Source organism: Triturus cristatus, chromosome 7 (genome assembly GCF_964204655.1).
Source record: "Triturus cristatus chromosome 7, aTriCri1.1, whole genome shotgun sequence".
NCBI lineage: Eukaryota > Metazoa > Chordata > Amphibia > Caudata > Salamandridae > Triturus > Triturus cristatus.
In genome coordinates this window covers 1,767,654,701-1,767,680,424 of record NC_140590.1, presented here as the reverse complement: position 1 = coordinate 1,767,680,424, position 25,724 = coordinate 1,767,654,701, and the positions used below count along the sequence as shown (strand labels likewise).

Sequence of the window (25,724 nt, the reverse complement as noted above, 5' to 3'; positions counted from 1 at the left end):
GCGTCTCAGTAATTGGGTGGGAAATTTGTTCGAAGGAAAGAGTGCCCCCGGGAGTGCGAAGGGACATTACAACACTTCGGAGAATTAACGCAGGCTTTTGGGGGTCCCTTGCCGTTGGGAAAATCAACTGGCCCAGGGCAGTCTGCCTTCCAGTGGGGCAACGCGGTTGCTTAAAAGAAAGGAGGAGGACATCCAGGTTTCTTTGCTACAGGTTGTGGGTGAGAGGAGATTTGAGCTGAGGGCAAGGTAGAAGGGGCTGGGGGGATTTCCTCAAATTGTATGTAGGATGGGGAGAGCTTGGAGAACATTTTGCCAATGCCCAGGCATGGCCAGGTCAGGGGCAGCCTTGCCGTATCATTGGGTGAGGGTTTCGCTGGGAAGACAGATTTGTGGGTGGCAAAGATTTGGCTGATTGCAATGCTGTCATAGGTTTTTGCAGAGGGGAACGCAGTCTGGCAGGTGCAAAAAAGGTCGGACTCAACGGGAATTTGTGGGGTTTGGAGTGTTCTGGGACGGTCAATGATGTACGGAGAGTTGCCCATCACACATTGTTCGCAGTGTTTCTCAGGGTTGGTGGAACTGACTGGCTGGGGTGCGATCTTGGGAGCAGGACAGTGTAGATCAATGTGGAGAGCATGGCAACGGGGGACTAGGCGACCTGGAGATAGTTTTTTGAGAGAGCCTAGTGCGTTTGAGTGGCAAGTGCGGCGGGGGGTTTTGACAGAGAGCTGTCACGACTCATTTGAGGCGTAGGTGTTTATGGGGAGGTGTGCTTGGGGCAGGGACGATTAGGGATTTGGTTGAGTCGTTCTAATTCGAATGAAGCGGACAGGGGAGTGTGGTTGATAGAGGGTGGGAGCAAAGTAGAGGGCCTGATAAGAGAAGGGCAGGATTGTGACGAGAAGGGGACGGCCTCTAGCTGGGGGAGTTTTTCCATGAGTCAGGAGTTAGAGTGACAGATCCTCAGCTACCATAAGTCTTACGTAAATCGCTACGTAAAGTGGACGGGGAGCCAGCCAATTAAGGTATACATTTCTTCTGCATTGAAGTTGCGTCGACTGCGTTTTGGGATGGACCATGGGGTACAGAAGCTGATGAATGGGAAGATGGAGGGTCAAGTTTTTCATAAGATATATGTACTATTAGGGTGTTTCTAGTACAAACTTTTTTTGGGCTGAGGGAGGGGAAATATTTTATCCCAGGCCTAATAGTCTTTTTTTATATGCTACAGGTTGCGTGGGCAGACCGGAAACCAAGACGGATACCTGGATAGGTGGACATTCTCTCGTGCATTGGGCAGCCGTTCTGGAGAAGCAGCCATCAGGAAGTGTCATGGTGGGTTAAAGTGGAATGCAATGGGGGCGCTATTGCCAGGACGGACGAAGCAGGGTCACAAAGGGGCTTCCCAGACATGCTTTTGATACACTTGGGAGAAAACGACCTAGTGCGTCTGTCAGGTTTGACACTACGCCAATACGTGCCAAGGGATATGGTGGCAATAAGGAGGGATTTGCTGGCATTTGGTTCATTTGAATGAATCATGCTTCGCAATGGATGGAATGGGGATGCCATCAATGCAGCAATGGAAAAGGCCTGCAGGAAACGGGATAGGATCATAGGCAGGTGGAGGGGGTTTGCCAGGCAAGAGACATGATTGTTCTTGCACGGGCGGGATTTCAGGAGGAAGAGGCGGTATTGTGTCAAACAACGAGAGTGTGCACCTTTCGCGGTTGGGGAATGGCAGAAGATATGATTGGGATGCGGTTAGGAAATGGTGGAAGGAAATCCACATGGTGCTGCAGGGTCTGCTGAAGGGAGGCGAAAGGTGCACAGCAACTGTGGGGGGGGGCAGGTAACCGCTCTACGGGGGTTCACTGGTTGGCGGTACTTTTGAGGGGTGGTGAGTCACCTACAGGTGGATCCACCACTCGGGGGGGGGGGTACACAAGTGACTGATAGTGGGGACCGGGAGGCAATGAGCAACGAAGAAAATTCAACAGAGAATGCTTGGAGGGCAAGTGAGTGAAAGGGGAAGAGTCGAACAGGTGAGATGGATTGAGGGGGGCAAAGGGAGAATGAGTCGGTATGGGATGATAAAAGTTATATTTTTGCAATTATGTACTGTTAATAAAGTTAAAATGTTGCAACCTTGTCCTAATAAAATGGCCTTTTATGCTTCAAGTAACAGCGTGGAGTGTAGTTATTGCACGAATGGCCGTTAGCAGCACCTTCTCTCTGGAGACACAGGAGGTGTTGAAAGCCACGGCCTGCCCTGCTGGAGGCCGTCCAAGGGGAAGAAACGAGCGGGGTAAACCTTGTGAACAAACAGGGCGGAGCTGGCCCCTCCAAAGTACACATTGGGAGAAGGGAGGGTGCGCGTGAAGCTGCTCGGGTTATTTAGCAGCAACCAATCGGAGGCAGCCGGCTGTCAGCCGATGCAAACTACTGCACTCAGGGCGCGCGATTCGGGGCACAACGTCGAAGTGGTCGTGTAGTAGCGTTAGGAGCAGCCGTGTTCGCCTTTAGGCGCTGTGCCGAGGCCCGAGAGCCGTAGGAGTATGAAAGAAACCGTCGCGCTCCCTGATCGTGTAACCATGCAGTGGGGAGGAGGCACCACGAAGGGAAAAAACATGGCTGGGGCCGGCGGGCGCCTCTTGAGGCTTCTTGAAGCCCTCTTGGTTGAAATGGAGGAGTGTGTCCGGAGGGCACAAGGTGTGTCCGTCCAGCGCAGCTTCGTACACCCTGAGAAGCCCTCAGAGAGAGAAGCAGAGCCTCTCCTGAGATCCAACCTTGTGTCTGCGGGACAGGGAGGGGGCGACGCGTCTGTGGCCCTGCAGAGTCTCTTGAGAGAACTTGCAAAGACCGTGAACGAGGCGCTAAAATGTGTCCAGGAATCTCGCCGTACAATCTTTGAGCAGGGAGGCCCCTTGAACCGAGAGGAGGCGTGTGGGGTCGTCGGGGACCTTCTGAGAGACCTGTCCGAGCGCTCGCAGGAAGCAAGGGAAGTCTTCGGAGAGTACCATGAAACCCTGAGACAGAGAGAAGAGACCGCGGGGCTGAGAAGAGACACCAAGGGGCCGAGAGGAGACCCCTCGGGCCAGGATGAAGCCTCTGAGACCGTCCGTCACCTCTTGGCAGAGGTTGAAGCGCTCATTAGGGCAGCGTTTTATCTCCAGACAGAGGTCCCCGCGGGGCAGGGTAGCGAGTCTCAGGCCTCCAGGCTCCTCTACACACAACTGAGTCCGCTCCTGAGCAAAGCACAAGAGGGACTCCCGACATCTCACAACCAAACTGTGGATCCGAAACACCTCCTCAGGGGAGCCCGGGATTTCATGGAAGCCCTTGCGAAGCACCTGGAGCTGGCGGCGTCCGTCCTGACATCTTACCGTGGAAACAAGGGGCAGGGCACGAGCTACAGTAAGTGCCCGCTCCCCCCTCAGAATCTACCACACCCCTAGCTGAGTGCGCCCAGGATGGGTTGGAGTGATCGCCTACTGTTGTTCTGGGGGGGGGGGGCGTACGGAGCTGTAGGTACGTGGGGCTGGGGCCCTTGCAGTGACACAGGGCAGTCAGTAAGTGTCCGCCCCCCCATAGAATCTACTCCGCCCCCCCCCCTCCACCACAGCCCCTCCTGGGCGCACCCAGCAGGTGGGGGCTGTGGTAAAGGAGGGGGGCTGTGGTGGAGGGGCAGGGAGGCGAGGGGATCGTACGGAGCTGTCGGTACATGGGGCTGGGGCCCTTGCAGTGACACAGGGCAGTCAGTAAGTGTCCGCCCCCCATAGAATCTACCCCGCCCCCCTCCACCTCCTGGGCACACACAGCAGGGGGGGCTGTGGTGGAGGAGGGGGGCTGTGGTGGGGGGGCAGGGAGGCGAGGGGATCGTACGGAGCTGTCTGTACATGGGGCTGGGGCGCCTGCAGTGACACAGGCAGTCAGTGAGTGTGGTCAGCAGTCACTGGGAGTTACAGGTGGCTCAGCACATGTGCACAGGTCAGTCGGTGGGTTCCCTCACTGAGTGAGTGCACAGCAAGTCCGACCTTTTCCGGCACTATTTTACACTTTCCCATGTAGCCCAGGTCACACTATTTTAGAAGTGTCATTTTATCAAAAACAGACTTTCGTTGCATTTAGGATGAAAATATTTGAACTGTGGTAATTTGATCATCAATCAATCAGCATTTGTATAGCGCAGCATTGTCACCCCTAGAGGTTTTTGGGCGCTGAGGGTGCCGTGTCGCCATTGAAAAAGCCAGGACTTGAGTTTTTTACTGAAGTCCGCCAGCGAGGGTGCTGTTCAGAGGTAGAGAGGCCGGTAATTAATTATATGTCTTGGCAGGGATGTAGGAGAAGGGGCGGCCTTCAGGGTCAGGTTGGTAACGCGGGCACTCGGGAAATGATCGAAGGGCCGCTATCCGAGTTCTAGCTGTGGGCTGCATTTTTGGGCAGCCTGGGGGCCGTCTGTGCTGTTAGGATGCCGGCAGCGGCCCAGTGGGTGCCTGAGTGGCCTTTCTAGAGGCAGATGGACGGAGGTTTCACTCCTTTTCTCTCGCTGGCCTGGGCCACTGGCCTGGGCCATTAATGTATGCTGATTGAGCGGGGCAGGGGGCCTGAGCAGAAGTGGTCTCACTTGCATCATGTGTGGTTCAGCAGTGTAAACTAATCTGTGCATTTAAAAAAAAATCTAACTGAAGTTAATAAAACATGCCCCCACCCCCTTTCTTTTCATAAAACTTCGCTGAAGCAGTGTTTTACGGAAAGGCAATAGGCAAATGTGGGCTACTTTTTTTTTGGTGTGCCCGGACCTAGTTTTGATCCCAATTCAACCCTGGCGGCCTCTGCTGCGACGGATACGAGGTGTGTGCACACAGCCTAGTGTGAAGGAGCGCAGGTGTCTTGCAGGTTGATGGAAGTTACGTCAGTGGTTCTTGTAGGCAGGTCCTTGATCGTGTAGAGCTTTGTAGGCGTGCATGAGGATCTTTAACTGGTATCTCTTCTGGATGGGGAGCCAGTGGAGGTTTATGAGGTGGGGGTGATGTGGGTCCGTTTGGGGAGGTCCAGGATGAGTCTGGCTGCAGCGTTCTGTATGGTCTGGAGTCTTCTAAGGAGCTGGGCGAAGATGCTGGTGTAGAGGACATTGCCGTAGTCGAGGCGGCTGGTGATGAGGGCCTCGGTGACTATCTTTCTGGTGTTGACTGGGATCCATCTGACGATTCTGCGGAGCATGCGAAGGGCGTTGAAGCAGGAGGAGGCAACTGTGTTAACTTGTCATTTCATGGTCCGTGCGCTCTGTCCAGGATCATACCGAGGTTGCGTGCATGGTCTGTTGGCGCAGGGGTAGGTCTGAGTTCTGCAGTCCACCAGCTGTGGTCCCATATGGATGTGCTTTTCCCGATGATCAGTACTTCTGACTTGTTGGAGTTGAGTTTAAGATAATTGGCTCCCATCTAGTTGGCTACATTGGTGATGGTGTGGTGGAGGGGTCTTAAGGTGAACAAGAGGATGACTTGAGTGTCGTCTGTGTAGGAAATTGTGTTGAAGCCTTGGGATCTGACGAGGTCTGTGGGGGGGGGGGGGTCTTGTAGGTGTTAAACAATGTGGGGCTGATGGATGATCCTGGGGTACCTTGCAAATTATGTTCTTGGGTTCAGAGGTGAAGGGAGACAGCCGGGTGCTTTGTGTGCGTCCTGCGAGGAAGGAGGTTGATCCACTTGTGGGCATTTTGCTGTATGGCGAGGTTGTAGAGCCAGTTGGTGAGTTTGTGGTGGGATACGGTGTCGAATGCAGCAGAGAGATCGAGGAGAATCAGGGCTGCAGTCTACCTGTGGTAGAGGAGGGTTCTGATGTCATCTGTGGCATCGGTCCGTGCAGTATCCGTGCTATGGTTGGCTCTGAATCCTGATTGGGAGGCGTCAAGCAGGTAGTTTTGTTCCAGGTATTCAGTGAGCTGTTGGTTGATGTATGTTAAACAACTGTACTGAAAAGAATGTAGCATATAAGCATGTGTACATCTAAAATATATGAAGTAATATGTGTTATAACTTTAAACGGCTGAGGTCGTCGAATGTGATACTCGCACATTATAATTAAGTTAATTGACAATTTACACATTATTGGCGGCAACCCTGCATACTTATAAGGCCCACAAACTCTAGCCTGAAGAATAGACAAGAGTGTATAGAGCTAAAAGCTGCCCCACCCTCGCACGATACAATTATATGGAAATGCTCCATGCACGTTTTAAAAGTATTGTCGTTTTAAGTGTGCTTCAAAAACATCAAGACAACTTTTTATGGCTTTGGTTTCTGTTATGGAGGATCAACTCTGGACAATAAAATGTAGGTCTTTACAATACAACAATAAAACTCCCTAGTTATTCGCTAAAATATTCAGACTTTTCCTTTCCATTACCTGGACGCACATCTTTGTTTCTTTTGTAGGTCACGGGCGGATTGAATGTCTGAAAAGTGTGTGGAAAGGACGGACCAAATACCTGGTGATTGCAGCTGTTTTTTTTTCCGCAGGTCTCCTGGTGGGCATCGGAGGTGAGTTGCTGAATCTTTACTTCTTGTGTTTCGCCCGTGGTTGGGCCCCGTCTTTGATGGAGGACGTACGACACCTAGTGGCGATTGCGTGCTCTTTCAATTTATGAAATGCAAGCGTTAAATAAACATCCACCTGGCTGATACTTATAAATACTTAAATGAAACCAACTTGGATATAATTTGTTGAATATGGCCTTTAAATTAAAGTAAAGCACATCCTTTTGCCGCCTACATACGACTACCGCGGACGTAGTCCCGCCGAGAAGACATATCCGGTGTCTGACCGGAATGTAAAACATACCTAGTGCCAGGCAGAGGCGCAACTAGAGCCACATTTCGGGGGGGGGGGGGGGGGGGGGGGGGCTAAGAAAAAATTTCGGGGGGGACTGAATCTTTTAAGCCATAGGCAGAGTGGAGCTGCAGGGGCTCTTAGAAGGGGTGAAACAACAGAGAGGCCTCATTAACATGCAAATGGTCTTTTAAGGACCTGTGAAGTGCTCGGGTGCGGCTCTGTGGGTGCCCGGGAAGCTGTGTCATCCCGGGCTGCCACACACGACGGGGGGGGGGGCTGAAGCCCTGTGAGTCCAATGGGTGTTGCGCGCCTGGTGGCAGGCGGTGGGTAGGTGTATCTCAAAGGTTCGTTGCCGATCTAATTAAGGGCGTGGCTTAAAAATATGTATTCTAAAAATCTGTGCTTTGCATAGTGTACTTCCCCCACTGGTATTTTGCTGCTCCTGTCACTCCATCCAGAAATGATACAACAAGTAACATTACATCTACAACAAGCCTAGACTATTGGCTTTGTCAGTGGTTGTTAGTTGCATAAGATAAATAAACAACAAATATGACTTCGTTTTAAATAATGCTAAAAATGCTTCAGTTTTGAAATGCTAAGGCTGTGAAAGAACTAAAGCGAGCAGGGCTCGAGTCGGGGGTACACGCAGGTACACGGCGTCCCCCCACTCTTTTTACAGGGTGGACGCCGTCCCCCCTGCCAAGAAGTTGGGCCCCACAGAAATATGCTGAACTTGTCCCCGTGTCATTTTCAGGCACCGGGACACGTTGAGCAGCGCCTGCACGTTGCCTATTTTCCAATCCCAGCAGCAGCGTGCAGGCAGCGAGGGAGCCTTTTTTCACCTCCAGCGCGGCCGAAGTTAAGGGGACATCCCGCCTCCTTTTGTTTGTACGTGCTGACTGGTGGCCGCCTGGAACCGCACATTTAAATGTAAATGCCACAGAGGGAAACAAAGGCACACAGCGTGCCTTCACTTCACAGGTACTTAAGAGAGGCATGCTTTTGCCTTTGTCCTGTCCCTGTATATAAATGCAGACACTGTAAGACTGTCAGATGGGTTAGTCTGCTCCAGTATTTACATAAATAATTTAAATAGCACTATTTTATTTCTTTTATAGCCCTACTTCATGAGGTCATTTGCATATTGTCTTACTTGGTCAGTCCCCCCACTTCTTTTTATAGGACTTGTGCCCTGATACCAAGTATCTTTGAAGTCACCTCAAAGGCAGTGAAGGGTGGTGCTGCTGCTGAGTAAAGATTTTTGTTCACCCTGAGGGGGAGGGCAAAATGTGGAGTCCGATAGAGACCCGTCTCATCACCTGCTTTTTAGAACTGCCGGTGCTGAGCACTGGCAGGACCGGGCCCACCTAAATCCCTGCATAGTGCCCCTATCCTTAAAAGTCAATAACCATCCCCATCCCTCCAGAAGAAAACTTAAGTACTTTCCGCCCAGCCCAGAGAAGTTTTCCTTGAATATGATCAACTTCCAATCCCTGCACCGGGATCAAAAAGTACAAATCCCTTTTCTCGATATCTACTTCTTCCTTGTAGTGGAAGGGCCCTAAACGTCTCTATCCTACGTCGAAAGACCCCAAGGCTAGCAGAAAATTGACAATAACATTCAGAGTTGCTCTGACCAGGTGGTCCTAAATTATGTCTGGCCCTAAAATTCCCCAAGCCGGGCGCGGCAGGGTGCCACTGGGGACATAGGCTCAGTGAACTCTAAGCTCAGGACTTTCAGGGGCATATTTACAAGGTGGCGATTTAAAATTATCGCTGCTTTTGCAACCGTTTTCGGCCGAAAAGCGGCGATCATTTTCACGCCTAATTAGCAAGGTCACGCTAACGCGTGAACCCTTGCATTAGCGCAAGAATTCTTAACGCCCAGCTTTGCATCTCTAATGAGATGCAAAGTGGGTGTTCCTGACCTGACATGACAGGAGAAATGTCGCTAAGCGACATTTCTCCTATCATCAAGCCCCACGCTATGAAGCCTAGCGGCAAGAAAAGTAGCGATAACCCCTGTTACCGCTACGTTCCTTACGCCTGCTTCAGGATTGACTTAGCCATGATAGCCTATGGAAGGTGGATATCATGGCTACGTTTGTGGGGCCCTATCAACAAGCTAACGCCACATTTTGTGAGATTATCGCTGGGTTTCCAGCGATAATCTCACGTTAGGCAGTTAGCGCTAGGATTTTTATCGCTTTTGAGATAAGCGTTGCTAATGGCGCGCTATCTCAGCGATAAAAATCCACGTTAGCCGGCGATAATTATCCTAGCGCTAAGTGCGATTAGCGATAATTATCGTCAGTTGTTGATGATATGCCCCAGAGTGGGCCGGGTCTCACTGGTGCTTAGCAAGGCAGTTTTTTAAAGGGGGCCTCAAAACGGGTCTCTATCGGGCTCTGTGTTGTGCCCTGGCACAGGCGGTCTGTTTTTTTCCAGACTGCAATGACAGCGGGCACATCGATGTGCGCGTGCTCACACTGCTCACTTCTCACTAGTGGAGAAGTTACGGCATGACGTCATACCAGACATGCATTGAAGGGGAAGGGAAATCCTTTGAAGAGAGTCATTTTCTCTCTGGATTTCCCTTCTCTTTTTCAAACTCAGGAGCAGCAACATTTTCGTGGTGTCACCAGGGCTTTAAGTGGAAGCTTTTTCAATATTATATACAAGCCATAGTTGCTGCTTATTTATCTTATCCAGCTAACAACCATTGACAAAGCCAAGAGTCCTGACTTGTAGATATGATGTTACTTGTATCACATATCTGGAAGCAATGACAGAAACAGCAAAATACAAGTCGGGCGGCACATTATGCTAAGTACAGATTTTTAGTTTACGTGTTTTAAGCCACGCCCTTAATTGCATTGGTCATGCCCCTTTGAGAGACCCCCCCAGTTTTTTTATCCCACGTCTAAGCTGCCATCCCCGAGCACTTACAAAGTTAGCAGGGGGCAAGAGCAGTCAGGCTCCGAGACTTGTAATGGAGGTCTGTGTCGGTGACCCAGGACTCATAGGGGGAAGTCGGTGATATCCACACGACTCATAAGGGGTGCAGTGGGGCCACATCCAGCCTGGTGGTGGGCATCAGCATCTCCCTCACAGGCTGAGAAGGATGCTCTTGTGCACATACTGACAGTGCGCCCCCTGAGGGCGTCTGTGTCTGCGCCCCAGGCTTCACTAATTCAAGCTCGGGAGCAGGCAGCGGAGACTCCTCGTGTTCTCAGGCAACCGAGGGAGTGTCCATGTTGAGCACCTGCTAAGAGCAAGCAAGCCCACATTGTGTGCTGATGACACAAACCTCCTTGTGTTACACCAACCCTGCACAAGGGCCAGAGATTGTGTGACCATTGTGTTACACCCCCTATTCAAAACAAATCTAATGTCCTGTACTACATTCGAAATGTGGGTGATGTCCTGTCCGCCACCCCCCCCCCCCCCCTCCCACACACACGCCGCAGTGTGATTCTGTTAAAGAGACCAGTGTGATGTGCAGGTCCAGTAGAACTTGTAATTTTGTCTTGTTCGTCCCTGTTGGTTATAGTTACATGTGTAAATCTTTTAAGTGCCCCAACATCTGATTGTCGTGTCATTTCGACCCGCTTTCCGTTTGTAATTGTAGTGTAGTCTGAAATTCTACATTAGGTTTGAATTCCTTGTCAATAGATAATCGCCATTAAACAGAAACAAGCAGAGAGTTCGGAAAACACTGAATATGCAGCGTATTCGCACTGACCCAGGGACTAAAAAAAGACAGCAAAAAAACCACTCACATACTTGCACATGAAAGCGTCTGGTCACTGACACCTGGACTCGCTAAAAGCAGGGCTTAGATGGAAAGAAGCAGGCATTCTATGGTACAGGTGTAGTCAGTGACACCCGAACACGTGTGAGTGTTGTTTCACAATTAGTACTGTGTTTTTCCTACACATGATGACATGCACAGTGAAGCACGATTAAAAAATGCTAACTTTTCAGATGCGCTAATGATCATTATATTTCCCAGGGATGCTGATGTGTAACAGTGAGTGAAACGCTTTAATAGCGTGAACGCCAAACACTCTTATATGTTGGTGCTTTTGACTTCTGATGTTCTAACCCAGCTCAAATGAATATGTTTTTATCAAACTTCCATGGCTCAATAGTTGAGTTGTACCTCCTGTGATCTAACATGTGACCCTCAGTCTCCACACGCATCTGCAGTAGGTGCCTAACCCACTGAACTATCTTATTTGTCCTGCTTGGGAAATGTTTCTAGACACCATCCAGTAGCTTGACTCCCAGTCCACTAGATCCATGAGTGCGTGCCCCCCTGTCTGAATGTTTCACTTCACTAGCCTTCTGCCCTTGTGTCCTGATTTCACTTCATGACCAGGGTGCCTTTGTGTCCTGATCTCACTTAACTAGCAGTCTGCCCTTGTGTCCTGATTTCACTTCATGACCAGGGTGCCTTTGTGTCCTGATCTCACTTAACTAGCAGTCTGTCCTTGTGTCCTGATTTCACTTAACTAGCTGCCTGCCCTTGTGTCCTGATTTCACTTCACTAGCAGCCTGCCCTTGTGTCCTGATTTCACTTCACTAGCAGCCTGCCCTTGTGGCCTGATTTCAATTGCAAAAAGAACAATTGATGGACAGGATGCAGAACAATGTCATAAATTCAACCCAGTACAGAGATGTGGGCCTAAATCCATTGTTTTTTTGCTCACAATGCAAATACAGTTTGGACCCAACCTTATGGAAATCAGTCGTGACCCTGCACCTAATGGGAACAGTCCATCCCGAACTGCCAGGCCAGGTCCTCACTGGACTGGAAACAAGCATCCTAGGACCGGTTTCGGGCATGGAGAGCACGGGACCCACGTCTGGCCATACCCGTCCAACTCGGGGAGACAAATGCAAAAAGAACAATTGATGGACAGGATGCAGAACAATGTCATACATTCACCCCAATACAGAGATCTGGGCCTAAATCCATTGTGTTTTTTGCTCATCATGCCATTCCAGTTTGGACCCAACCTTATGGAAATCAGTCTTGACCCTGCGCCCAATGGGAACAGTCCAGCCCGGACTGCCAGACCAGGTCATCACTGGACTGAAAACAAGCTACCTAGGACCGGTTTCGGGCTTTCAGCCCTCATCAGCCATGATAGCTTGACTCCAGTGGCATGGAGAACACGGGACCCACGTCTGGCATACACGTCCCACTCGGGGTGACAAATGCAAAAGAACAATTGAAGGACAGGATGCAGAACAATATCATACATTCACCCCAGTACAGAGATCTGGGCCTAAATCCATTGTTTTTTTGCTCACTATGCCATTCCAGTTTGGACCCAGCCATATGCAAATCAGTCTTGACCCTGCGCCCAATGGGAACAGTCCAGCCCGAACTGCCAGGCCAGGTCCTCACTGGACTGGAAACAAGCATCCTAGGACCGGTTTCGGGCTGTCCGCCCTCATCAGCCAGGATAGCTTGACTCCAGTGGCATGGAGAGCACGGGACCCACGTCTGGACATACCCATCCCACTCGGGATGACAAATACAAAACAAGCATTGGCATAGCCAATAGGTCTCGCCTTTGGGACCTTGTAAGTGTTTAGCCATGCAACAGTTGTTGTTGCACCAAAGAAATTGTGCTGCATAAATAAATACTTATAAGGTCCCAAAAGCAAGACCTATTGGCTATGCCAATGCTTGTTCTTTGTAAAGAAATAGATGCTTGTTTCTATTTCTTTACCTTTGGTATAATCGCGGCACCGGCGCTTCTATTTCTTTACCTTTGGTATAATCGCAGCACCGGCGCTTTATTTTTAACATTAAAAGTAAAGCGCCGGTGCTCGATTATAGCAAAAGTAAAGAAATAGAAACAAGCATCTATTTCTTTACAAAGACGAGTGGCAGAAGAATGGGCTGGAAAAGGGGGAATAACAGGAAGAGGCAAAGAATGAAGGTGGAGATACTGGACTGTGAAACGAGGCAGGTGAGGACTGTTCTTGGCATATCTTGATGTAGCGCCTTCATGAAGTACAGTACCCGTGAGGGAGACATATGGCGGCTGCGTGCGTTCACGCGCACATGCACGCAGGCTTTAGGCCAGCGGCTGCAGCACTTTGAAAATCCCCTTACAAAAATTCGAGCAACAGCGCATGCGCTGTTCTAGGCTCGACCTAAAGAACAATTGATGGACAGAATGCAGAACAATGTCATACACTCACCCCAGTACAGAGTTCGGGGCCTAAAGCCATCGTTTTTTTGCTCACCATGCCAATACAGCTTGGACCCAGCCATATGCAAATCAGTCTTGACCCTGCACCCAATGGGAACAGTTCAGCCCGAACTGCCAGGCCAGGTCCTCGCTGGACTGGAAACAAGCATCCTAGGACCGGTTTCGGGCTTTCAGCCCTCATCAGCCAGGATAGCTTGACTCCAGTGGCATGGAGAACACGGGACCCACGTCTGGGCATACCCGTTCCACTCGGGGTAACAAATGCAAAAGAACAATTGATGGACAGGATGCAGAACAATGTCATACATTGACCCCAGTACAGAGATCTGGGCCTAAATCCATTGTTTTTTTGCTCACCATGCCATTCCAGTTTGGACCCAGCCATATGCAAATCAGTCTTGACCCTGCGCCCAATGGGAACAGTCCAGCCCGAATTGCCAGGCCAGGTCCTCACTGGACTGGAAACAAGCATCCTAGGACCGGTTTCGGGCTGTCTGCCCTCATCAGCCTGGATAGCTTGACTCCAGTGGTATGGAGAGCACGGGACCCACGTCTGGGCATACCCGTCCAACTCGGGGAGACAAATGCAAAAAGAGCAATTGATGGACAGGATGCAGAACAATGTCATACATTCACCCCAATACAGAGATCTGGGCCTAAATCCATTGTGTTTTTTCCTCATCATGCCATTCGAGTTTGGACCCAGCCATATGCAAATCAGTCTTGACCCTGCGCCCAATGGGAACAGTCCAGCCCGGACTGCCAGACCAGGTCATCACTGGACTGGTAACAAGCTACCTAGGGCCGGTTTCGGGCTTTCAGCCCTCATTAGCCAGGATAGCTTGACTCCAGTGGCATGGAGAACACGGGACCCACATCTGGGCATACCCGTCCCACTCGGGTGACAAATGCAAAAGAACAATTGATGGACAGAATGCAGAACAATGTCATACATTGAGCCCAGTACAGAGATCTGGGCCTAAAACCATTGTTTTTTTGCTCACCATGCCATTCCAGTTTGGACCCAGCCATATGCAAATCAGTCTTGACCCTGCACCCAATGGGAACAGTCCAGCCTGAACTGCCAGGCCAGGTCCTCACTGGGCTGGAAACAAGCATCCTAGGACCGGTTTCGGGCTGTCCGCCCTCATCAGCCAGGATAGCTTGACTCCAGTGGCATGGAGAGCACTGGACCCACGTCTGGGCATACCCATCCCACTCGGGGTGACAAATACAAAAAGAACAATTGATGGACAGTATGCAGAACAATGTCATGCATTCATAAATTCACCCCAGTACAGAGATTTGGGCCTAAATCCATCGTTTTTGTACCTACCATGCCATTACAGTTTGGACCCAGCCATATGCAAATCAGTTTTGACCCTGCGCCCAATGGCAACATTCCAGCCCGAACTGCCAGGCCAGGTCCTCACTGGACTGGAAACAAGCATCCTAGGACCGGTTTCAGCTTTCAGCCCTCATCAGCCAGGATAGCTTGACTCCAGTGGCATGGAGAACACTGGACCCACGTCTTAGCATACCCGTCCCACTCGGGGTGACAAATGCAAAAAGAACAGTTGATGGACAGAATCCAGAACAATGGCATCCATTCACCCCAGTACAGAGATCGGGGCCTAAATCCATAGTTTTTTTGCTCACCATGCCATTCCAGTTTGGACCCAGCCATATACAAAACAGTCTTGACCCTGCACCCAATGTGCCCTTGTGACCTGATTAAGCTTGGCCGAAGTACTACGCTATGCTCGTGGAGTGTGCGTAGATTGCGCTACTACGCACTACGCGAATTGCACGTAGCACAGTGCAAAAACGTATAGCGTAGCGGGCATTTTTTGCTTGCTCGCGGTCCTCAACGCCAAGTTGGCGACTGCGAGCGAGCAAAATCAACATCCCGGCGAGACTTTTTCCTCGTTCGCGATCGGCAACATCAAGTTGGCAATCGCGAGCGTGGAAAAGAAACCTCCCGGCGAGAATCTCAACGCGGGGAGGTCAGGTTTCTCATTGTGGGTGGTCGCGTATGCTCGCGACCACTCGCGATGAGAAACTACCAGTCTGCATTGAGAAAGCTGCCGCTCTAGTACAAATCTACTCGAGCAGCAGAAAACGACCACTTGCACTGTGCAAGATGCTGTTTACAATGATTGCACAGTGCAGACAAGCATCCGGCACTGTGCAATCAATGCGAACAGCATTTTCCCTACCGCACTATGCAATTTGCGTAGCTACGCGTAGCGTGCGTAGTGCGAAGTGCACTTCGCGTAGCGTAATTTAGCCCTACTACGCAAACTACGCCCAGGGTTAGTCTTGATCTCACATCCCTAGCAGTCAGCCCTGGTATCCTGATTTCACTTTCTAGCAGTGTGCCCCCATGTCTGAATGCTTCATTTCACTAGCAGCCTGGCCTTGTGTGCTGATTTCCCTTCACTAGCAGCCTGCCCTTGTCCTGATCTCACTTCACTGGCAGTATGCCCTTGTCGCTTAATTTCACGTCACTGGCAGCCTGCACATTTGGCCTGATTTCACTTCATGGCTAGGGTGCCCTTGTGTCCTGATCTCACTTCACTAGCAGTCTGCCCTTGTGTCCTGATTTCACTTTCTAGCAGTGTGCCTCCGTGTCTGGATGTTTCACTTCACTGGCAGTCTGCCCTTGTGTCATGATTTCACTTCACTAGCAGTCTGCCCTTGTGTCCTGATTTCACTTCACTAGCAGTCTGCCCTTGTGTCCTGATTTCACTTCACTGCCAGGGTGCCCTCCTATCCTGACGTCTCTTCACTAGCAGTCTACCCTTTTGCTCTGCTCTCACTTCACTAGAAACATGCCCTTGTTTCTTGAGGGTTTCAGTGCAGTAACCGCATTTACTTTTATTTAGCCTCATGCCTCCTAGATTTTTTAGATTGTTTTTCACCCAGTAGCTAGTGCTGTGTCACGGTGTCATCTGACATATATATCATGTCCTAAAGATAATTAGTAAAAATATTGTCCCATTTTGAGTACATATTCTATTAATGGCCAATATTTTAGTAAATTGTACTTGGGATATGACATTTGAAAGCAATATTCTGGTTTCACACTATAGTGATGTGCCCTTGTTTCCCAGTGGCGGCTGGTGACTTTTGAGAGTAGTGAGTGTACAGGTTTCTGACGAATGTGATGGAGTGAACAAAATGTATGAGTCCATATACCAATAGAGGGGCCAAGGGGAGCTCCACCCCACTGCAAAATATTTGAAGAATAGGACAAATTAATACAATTTCCAGAACATTTTTTATAAGAAATGGGTTTGAAAAGCGCAACTTCTCGTTGTTGGCATTTTTTCCACAGAAATTAATTTGTTAAGTCAGGCAGCAGATATAAAGAAGCTTGTTTGCAGGCTTTGGCCCCATGCCTGAAGCAGGCCGAGAGATCAGATCATTTCATGAACATTATTTTAATAGAGTAGGGAACATGGTAAATTGTCCCTGGAGATGAGCACGAGCGCATGTTTATTTTTTTAATCAATCTTTTGCAAGAAAAATAAGAGGAAATCTTCTGCCACGTTGTAGGACTTTTAAAGTCAAAGTCCAAAAGAAGAGGAAGGAAATGCCATCTGTCAGATTGCAAAAGACACACAGATGATAGTCGGAATGCAGAGCAAATCAAACATTCACCCCCAGTCACAGATCTGGGTTAAATCCATCATTCTTTTGCTCACCATGCCAGCCTAGTTTAGACCCAGCCATATGCAAATCAGTCTTGACCCTGTGCCTCATGGGAACAGTCCAGCCCGAACTGCCAAGCCAGGTCCTCCCTGGACTGGAAACAAGCATCCTAGGACCGGTTTCGGGCTTTCAGCCCTCTTCGGCCAGGATAGCTTGACTCCAGTGGTATGGAGAGCACGGGACTCACGTCTGAGCATACCCGTCCCACTCGGGGTGACAAATGCAAAAACAACAATTGATGGACAGAATGCAGAACAATGTCATACATTCACCCCAGTACAGAGATCTGGGCCTAAATCCATCGTTTTTTTGCTCACCATGCCATTCCAGTTTGAACCCAGCCATATGCAAATCAGTCTTGACCCTGTGCCTCACTGGACTGGAAACAAGCATCCTAGGACCGGTTTGTTCAGCGTTCTGTCCATCAGTTGTTCATTTTGCATCTGTCAGATTGCTGCAGTCAGCTAAAAAGACAACCTGCCAATAAAATTGAGAGCACAGGAGATTACACTTTACAGAACTAATTCTTAAGAGGGATGCATGTACCCCAGCACCTTGGAAACTGTCATCTGTGGTAGGTTTATATTTATTTTAATTTTGACATAGCTTTTGAAATCAGACAGGGCGGATTCTCGCGTCCAATCTTCACAATCTATTTAGTTACTGTTTTTTTGTAAACTTCTTCCCAACAGTTGTGCGGCTTTGAAGCACTGTGAATGCTGCTAAGACAGACGTCATCAATTTTCCTCAAACTGAGTGTCTGTGTGTCCTTTTTGTTTCCTCCCTATGAAAGATTCAACAGAACTCCAGGCGAGCACCCCACTCTAGTTGCAGACTACAGTTAAATTACGGCTGATAGCGGTGAAATTCGCCTCACCTTAAATCTATGTTGAATTCTGAAGATATGTTCACAAACTGAACTACAATGTTGGTGTATTTATAAACATTGTATGTGAAGACTCTGTTAGCCATCTAATGAATCATAGAGGACATTAGAAAAGTTAAGGCAGAGATTAGCCTAAAAAGAATAACTAGAAGGAATCTAATAGTAATTAAGAATACATTTGTAATATATCTGCTGCTTGTAACCCTGGACCTCATGGAAAGTCAAGTCAGCATTCACAGCATTACATGGGCGTATTAAACCTTCACCAAAACAGGGCAGCTCTGTTTTATGCTCAAAATACTGCAGCCACAGAAACTTGTATTAGATGGATTCCACCCAGTCATCCTACCGTGAAATGAAAATTAGCTATATTAGTAAATCTGTGTACTGCCCGGCACTTTCAGGATTCTCTTAAATAATGTGCATAGCTGTGCTTATGCATCGAATTTCGGCCTGGTGTGACCATTTGTCTTAACTCCATCCTCTGCTGGACTCAGTTAGAAACTGATTAACGGTGTGGATTAAGTGCTATTTAAACAAGTGAATATTAACTCGCATGTCCATCCGTGGCTTCGCAGGGCGTGCCACCCGACTGGTATTGCGCTGCTTCTGTTATTGCAACCAGATGCATGATGCAACAAGTAACATTACACCTCCAACAAACCAGGACTATTGGCTTTGTCAATGGCTGTTAGTTGCATAAGATAAACAAGCATTGGCATAGCCAACAAGTCTCGCTTTTGGGACCTTATAAGTGTTTAGTTCTGCAGCACAATATCCTTGGTGCAACAACATGAACTGTTGCATGGTTAAACACTTATAAGGTCCCAAAGGCAAGACCTATTGGCTATGCCAACACATTTAAAAACAGCATCCTTTGTGGTACTCATTTCTGGACTTACTCATTTCACTATTTATAGCTGGAGAACAACATCAGAGTAACCCAGATTAAAGTTGGCTGAATCGTGTATCATTTTTGATTTGATAATGTACGGCCCCAGATTACTCAAGCTTCTGCTAGTTTTAGAAGAATGAGGTGTGTGTTCGTTAGTAATCATTGTTCATGAGCATGCCTCAAGTTTTCAAAATAGATGGTTAAATCTAAATTATCTGTCTTCTGGATCAAAATGTAGGTGATGTAATCCAAGTGCTATCCCTTAGATTTAATGACAATGACACCAGGGAAAGAGTGACGGATCAATCAGCTACATTGTGTGGAAGACATTTGCTTGCAGCATTTGACAATGTTACAAAATTTCTACTGCCAAGTTTTGTAAATCTTTTTCTGTGGGTACAAAAAATGGCAAAAACATCTTGGAAAAAATCACGAAGCTTAAAAAAACGACATAAAGTTTGCTTATAACAGGTTTGCAAATCAGCATGACCCTTATGTATGTTGCTTTGTTGTGCTTCCAATCTGGCAGCACACTTTTCCACTGCTATAAAATCACCTTGTTATGAAAGTCAGGTAGCGGTATGTGAATCATGCCCAATAGTTTCAATAACAAAAAACATCAATTCACTGCGTCAATTTAAATGCCGCTGGAGCGTTGTGTGCAAAAAAGTGCCCAGTGTAAAATGATTTGTGCCTGCCATTAGGTTACCTATTACAACCAGTTACAGATTTTGTGGCATGAAAATGCGAATAAGGGTCGGAAAGCGTCTGTGACACTTTTGCCTTCAGAATTGCCTTCATTGAGGATACGGAGGAAAGTGCCCATAAAAAATACCCCTGTATAGATGCAAAGTGGAAACCAGAAGCTAAAAACTACTGCATACAATTAGGGACTTTGCAACCAACTCTCAACGAAGGTCTCTATGTGCTAACTTTGTTCAATCTATTTCAAAACTAAGCTAAGGTTTGTTATTTTTAAACCGAACAACCTTCATTGCTGCATTTTAAATCCACAGAAAGCATTTTATTTCAAGGGAATTCGGGGGTGTAGAAATTAGAATGTTCTACAAATGTTCTTTTTGTACATGCTTTTCTGTACAACATGTAAAACAAGCGGCCGCGAAAGTGATCGCGATCAAACATCAAAGCGGCCGCGAAAGTATTCGCGTCAAGTGTGGCGCGCGTGCCCGCGCACATGCACTGTAGCTCTAGGCTGGCCTGGTAGCACTTTTTGGAGCCTTCTCAAAAAGTCTCGCCAGAGCAGCGCATGCGCTGGGTCAGGCGAGACCTAAAAAAGCAACAACTATGGCTTCTTTGTATATAATATTAAAAATGCTTCAGTTCTAAAAAGATGATACTGTGACAGAACTATAACCAGTCTCTTTGAAGTTACATCAAAGGCAGTGAATCGTGGCATTGCTGCAGAGTTCAGATTTGTTTCCCCCACAGTGGGTGAGGCAAACATGGACAGCACTATAGGGAGCCGTCTCAGCAGCTGCTTTTTGTAACTACCGGTGCTGAGCACTGGCAGGACCCGGCCCATCTAAAGCCCTTAATATGTGCTATCTCACCCCCATGTGGGCTGCCTGTCTTCTTCATATCCCGGCAAGGTCACTGCCAGTGGCGTAACGAAACTTAAGGGGGCCCCCCTGCAAAGCACATGGAGGCCCCCTCCCCTGGCCACCCAGAAATCTAATATATTTTGATTTGAAACCTCCAACATTTAAATGAAATGCCTCTATATTGTCTTTTTCTAAGTTCTAATGAGAAAACAGGAAATACCCTTAACATATAAGCTATGCCATTCATAACAATACTGTAAAAAGCAGATTATTTAAATGAGGAAGCAATCAGAACAATGCCAAGGGGTGCAACAGTCCACTGGCATGGCAGGGCTCACAGCAACTCTTAGCAGGCCTGAAACCCCTCCCCACTCAAATGGAACCTGTGCTACGGGATAGTGACCCTCACTGTTGTCAGCCATTACAACTGGGTGGAATGCATCAGGAAGTATTTGCTCTAGGGACACCAGTTGACTCCTTACCATAGTCATGCTGACACCTGTGTCCCTCAGGGCCTCCACCCCCGACCATTGAGGGTGACCCACTGCCTATACTTGGTAGTATTTGAGGGCACATGGATCTTAGGAACCATCTCACTGTCTCCCAGAGACACTAGGAGAAGCCCTGCCCCCTCACTTCCATTATCTAGGGACAGCTCCTACCCAAGCGCTACACTAGCCACCACGGGGTTTTTACCTCTAGTGGGAGGTGGTGCTCTCTTGCGACACTTGGGATCCCCCTTGTAGTGTCCCATTTCACCACACTCATAGCACCAGCCAATTCTGTGCTGCTGACCTTTGTCAGGATAAGTGGGCTTTTGGTGGCCAGATTGGGGCTGGGACCCAGACCCTTTCCCTTGTGAGTTGTTTTGGGGGCCTTTGGAAAACTCTTTCTTTTTATCTCCCCCCTCTTTCTTCTGGTTGGAACCCTAACCACCCCTTTTGGAGTCCCCCCCCCCAGAACCCTTGTTGGACACCCTGGTACTGACCCAGGTGTCTGCCTCCTCTGCAAGCTTCCTAGGATTGGTCAACTTGCGGTCAACCAGGTGTTGGTGCAGCTCTGGAAAACATTTCTCTAGAAGGTGCTCTCTCAAGAACAAGTCATACAACCCTTCATAGCCATGCACATCGCTGCCCCGCACCCAGCCCTCCAAAGCTTTACTAGCGTAGTCCATGAAATCTACCCAGTTCTGTGTGGGAAGTTTGTGGCTATTTCTAAACCTGTGCCTATTCCTTTCATGGGTAAGACCGAATCTTTTGAGCAATGCTGCTTACATAACAGAATAGTTGGTCTGGTCTTCCTTTTCTAGGTAAAGCAGTGTGTCCCTAACTTCAGGAGGTACGTACTTGTACAACCCCCCCCCCCCCCGTAACTCTCGGGGACCCTATGGGCTCTTAGGGACACCTCATAGGCTGCTAACCACTTGTCAATATTATCCCCCACCTTAAAACTGGCCATCACATCTTCAGGCATAAAGATCCTGGACTCACGTGAAGCTTCAGTAGGTACGCTGCCACCATTCTTGTTGCTGTTGGCCCCTACTTCTAGGGCTCGGATTTCGCAGCAACTTCAGGCTGAGCTCATGGGCAAGTTCCTTTTCCCTCATAGCCAGTTGCTTTTCTTCGCGATCCTGCTCCATGGCCCACTTTTCTTTCTCCAGCTTGGCAAGCTCCAATCTGAACTGTCTCTCCTCTCTCCTGTCCTCCAATTCCTCTGAGGACAGGGTCCTTACTGACACACAACTGCCTGCCCTGGAAGGTACCCTTGTACCTGGTAACAAATTGCCATTTTCCACCAAGTGCAGTAGGTCAAAATCTCCTGCGGTGTCATGCACTGATCCCTGTCCGTCCCCTTCTAGGTGGGCCGTTACCCATGCTCTCAAGGCTTTCTGAAGCTCTGCCTTCTTGGCGCTTCGCTTGAAGGACACCCTTTTCTCCTCGCAGAATTCTTTGAGCTGCGCCACCGTGTAAGCTTCCAGGTTGGCCAGCTCAAATTCCATCTTGCTAGGTAGGACCTCAGATGTTTTGCAGAGAAAATCAAATGGGACTTAGGCAAAAGGACTTCGAAAAAGAGCAGCCAGTCAGGGAGAATTTAAAAATAAAAATGCCAATTGGAAAGGGTAGACAAAAACTTCAGTGGAGTCAGGTGTAGGGTTGTGGTGTACACTGAGTCACTGTGTGGTGTTACACAAGCACAAGTCCTAATCCCACCACTGCCACCAATGTTAGAACCGGGGTCTCTAGTTGGCCGGGGTATGCACCCTAGTCCAAGTAGGGACCACCGCTTCCTGACAGGGTAGCTTGGCGCAGAGCAGGAAGGCTTAACTTCAGAGGCAATGTGTAAAGTATTTGCGCAACACACACCAATAGTAACACTGTAAATCACGCACAAAAGGGACACCACACCGGTTTTTATATAAAAATAAAAGATTCTTTATTTAAAATTGTCTGAGATCCAAAAGCAGGTAAATCCAGTTTCCAGGCAAGATCAACCATCAGATAAAACCAGTTTCATATAAAGACAGTAAAGTTATCCTTGTCTAGAAATTGTGCAAGGTTCAAAAATAGTAAGAATGCACATATAACCTTAAAAGGTGTCAGTCAGATGTTCTTTGGTGTGTTTGATACACAGTTCCTAGTGGGGACTGACATTCAGTGGGAGAACATTAAGGCAAAGAAAAAAAAAACAGTTCCCCTCCCCCCAAGGTAGTAAATTATATACTGCTCACAGTCTCTATAAGCCTGTACCCCCTTTTCAGAACAGTTCCTTGCATCCGGAATAAAGCAGTTCCTTACACGGGGAAGACTGTGCAGTATCTGTGAGCCTGTGTGTTACTTTTCGTTTCCCCTGATCGTATCGTTAGAAGTGCGTGTTGAATCACTTTAGGCCAAAAGACGTAGAGTGAATAGGCCCCCGCAGGCTTCAGCGGACCTGCGGCCACATGACACAGTCTCCTGCAGCCCGCTATTTGAATGAGGGCAGCCTCAGCCGTTTAAAGAAATTGCCCCCAAACAGATACAACAGTCTGGCTGGCCCGCAATGGCATGCAGATAGTTCCCCACAGCCGACTCTCAATAAAGGCCACAAAGGAAAGCAAGTTCCAGACACTGGCTTGGCCCGCAATTAAATAGAAATAGCCCCCGCATTCCCGCTCAAGGCAATTGGGTGCGCCCTGGAAGCATTACCTGAAAGGCGGGTGTAGGCGCCAGTGCGGACCTCATCAGCACACCGGGTTACTCGATTGTCGCTAGCGCTGCACGGGTGAGGAGCGAGGCAGCCCCTCCCACTCTCGAGCGCGTCTCCTTCTCCAGCAGCAGCGCATCCCAAGGAACGTCCCGGTTGCCAGGCGACTACGAGCTGCAGCAAGGATGCTTTGTTGGCAGTTTCAATCAGCTGCTCGGCCCGGGCCTGCGGCGGTGATCTCGGGGGCAATTTTGTTTAGCTTGAACATGGGTCAGGGGCGGTGATTTCTGGAGCGTTTTCAATGAGCTCAAACTCTGGCCCGCAGCGGTGATTCCTGGAGCGATTTAGCTCACACACTCAGCTGGGTGATTTGCATAACCCACTCATCTCGGGCCAGCGGCGGTGACTTTGGGGGTGCTAAATAAAATTATTCCATACACCCCGGGTGGCAGAGGCAGTTTTTGAAGGTCCCAGGGCCAGCGATGCTGCACGCAGGCACAGCGTTGCAGGGTCAAGTCTTTACAACATTGCGGTGGAAGACACACGTTAAGCACAGCCCCAGACACACTCTGAGATCAATGATTTTGCAGGCGAAGTCTGCTTTAAGCAGGGCACGTCCTCAGGTGGTGGTAGATCCTTACACACAGCTTTGCAGAGGCAGCTCATAGGGACAATAACACGTCGTAGTTCTCTTGGAGCAAGGCAGTTCCTTGCGCACAGTGTTGCAGAGGCAGTCCTTGTAGTTTGTGGTGGAGACACTCTGGGGATGTTTCTTTAGGTCTCCCTAGCAGGGCAGGATCAGCAGGCAGTAGTGCAGCTCAGCAGGTTGGAGCAGCAGTTCCGTAGAGCAGTCAGCCTCCTTCCAGATGGCAATCCTTCCTGGCGCAGCAGTCCTCACTCCAGCAGGGATTCTTCCAGGTCCAGCAGTGTAACCAAGATGTGAGGCCAGGACCCTCCCTTATATAACCTACAGTCCAGTTACTAGAAAGTGGTAGAAGTCTCTGGAAGGGTCTGGGGACAGGGGCTTCTGGAAGAGTCCAGGGAGTTCCGGGATGTTCTCTGCCTTCCCTGACCTGGCTGTCACAGTGACGAGATACAGGTCCATTAAGGCTCCAGTGGGCAGCCACTCACAGCCCCTTCAAGGGGAGAAGGTGTGAATCACCACTCCCACCTCCCAACCCAGGCAGCTATCAGTGTGTGGATGGGAGGGGGAGTCTGCAGTGCCCAGACTAAGTGTAGGCAGGAGAATATCCACTTTCTAAAAGTGGGATTGCTAAAGGAGTAGTGCCCAACCCCCATATATCATTGGAAAGGGTTCCCCGCCCCGAGTCCAACAAGACCAAACATGACAGACTTATTAGGTCCCTGTCAGAAATTATCCCATAAGGGGGGTTCCCAATGTTAGCCTATGGATGGTTAAGCCTCACTGCAGTAGCAGGGGCTTGTTGCAGATATGCTAGTGTCTCAATGTTTTAGGGAAGAGCACCTGCACCTCAGCACTGTTTAGGAGTGGTGAGGTGCCCAGAGGCCTAAAAGTCCAACAAAAAGGTACGGTGAAAATGGGAGGCACAAGGGCAAAAATGTAGGGGAAGACCACCCTAAGGCTGACAGGTCCAACAATGGGTCTGAAATAGAATTGACATTCATGGACAATAACTTGAAACTTTGGAAGACAAACCCAAACCTGCAATTCCATAAAAACTCGACTGACAATATACATGAGTAGTGCACAAGATATAACTTATTATCCTGCGAAAGTCAAGAGATCTAGACTGGTGAACTATCTGCATGCCATGCCACACACTAGCGATGTCAAGGATTGTGCAAGATAATAACGTGAACTGAGGAAGCGATTTCAATTTCTACCATCATGTCTCTATTAGTAAACATTGCAGAACAGGCAGGCAAACAAGGCTGAAGAAGAAAACTGTTTGGATGCTTCAGAAGATTGACGCAGATGTTTGTCTGTTTTAATTTATCTTTTCTGTAGTGTAAACATTGCTAAATACAAGATTTAAGGCACCTGTATTACAGACCAGTGCAAGAAACACCATAAATAACACTGCATGTAGAATAAAATCAAACCAGATCAGCAAGTACCTACTGACAACCTATACAAACTGTAGTTGATTAATCACTCAAAAGTTGGATGAGGATGGTGAGAGCCAAGAATGCAGGAGTTGAAGGCAGATGCAAGAAGACATTAACTGAATGGACGGCTGCAAGGAGGCAGGAGCTAAAGGACAGAGCCAAGAAGACAGGGGATGGAACGGTTTTGAATGTGTTGTACTGTTATATTAATAGAGGTCCTACTATCCCTAGGTGGAGCACTGAAGCGCTTGCCTACATGAGTAGCAAGCTACAATATGTGTAGGGTGTGTGGTTGGAAGGGTGTTGTATTTGTTTTG

General features: G+C 48.7%; 1 protein-coding gene across 4 annotated transcripts in view; it reads left to right on the top strand.

Moving 5' to 3' along the window:
• Window positions 1-2,409: 2,409 nt before the first annotated feature.
• The window catches only part of LOC146813027 (uncharacterized), a 132,548-nt gene continuing 109,233 nt past the window's right edge, over window positions 2,410-25,724 (top strand). For 2 of the 4 annotated variants that reach the window (XM_085620054.1, XM_085620056.1), the window contains exons 1-2: window positions 2,424-3,417; window positions 6,438-6,542. In XM_085620054.1, the coding sequence (XP_085476180.1) occupies window positions 2,559-3,417; window positions 6,438-6,542 (964 nt within the window). In that variant the 5' untranslated portion in view covers window positions 2,424-2,558. Of the gene's footprint in view, window positions 3,418-6,437; window positions 6,543-25,724 lie in introns of all 4 variants that reach the window. The other 2 variants (XM_085620055.1, XM_085620057.1) reach the window with 2 other exon arrangements.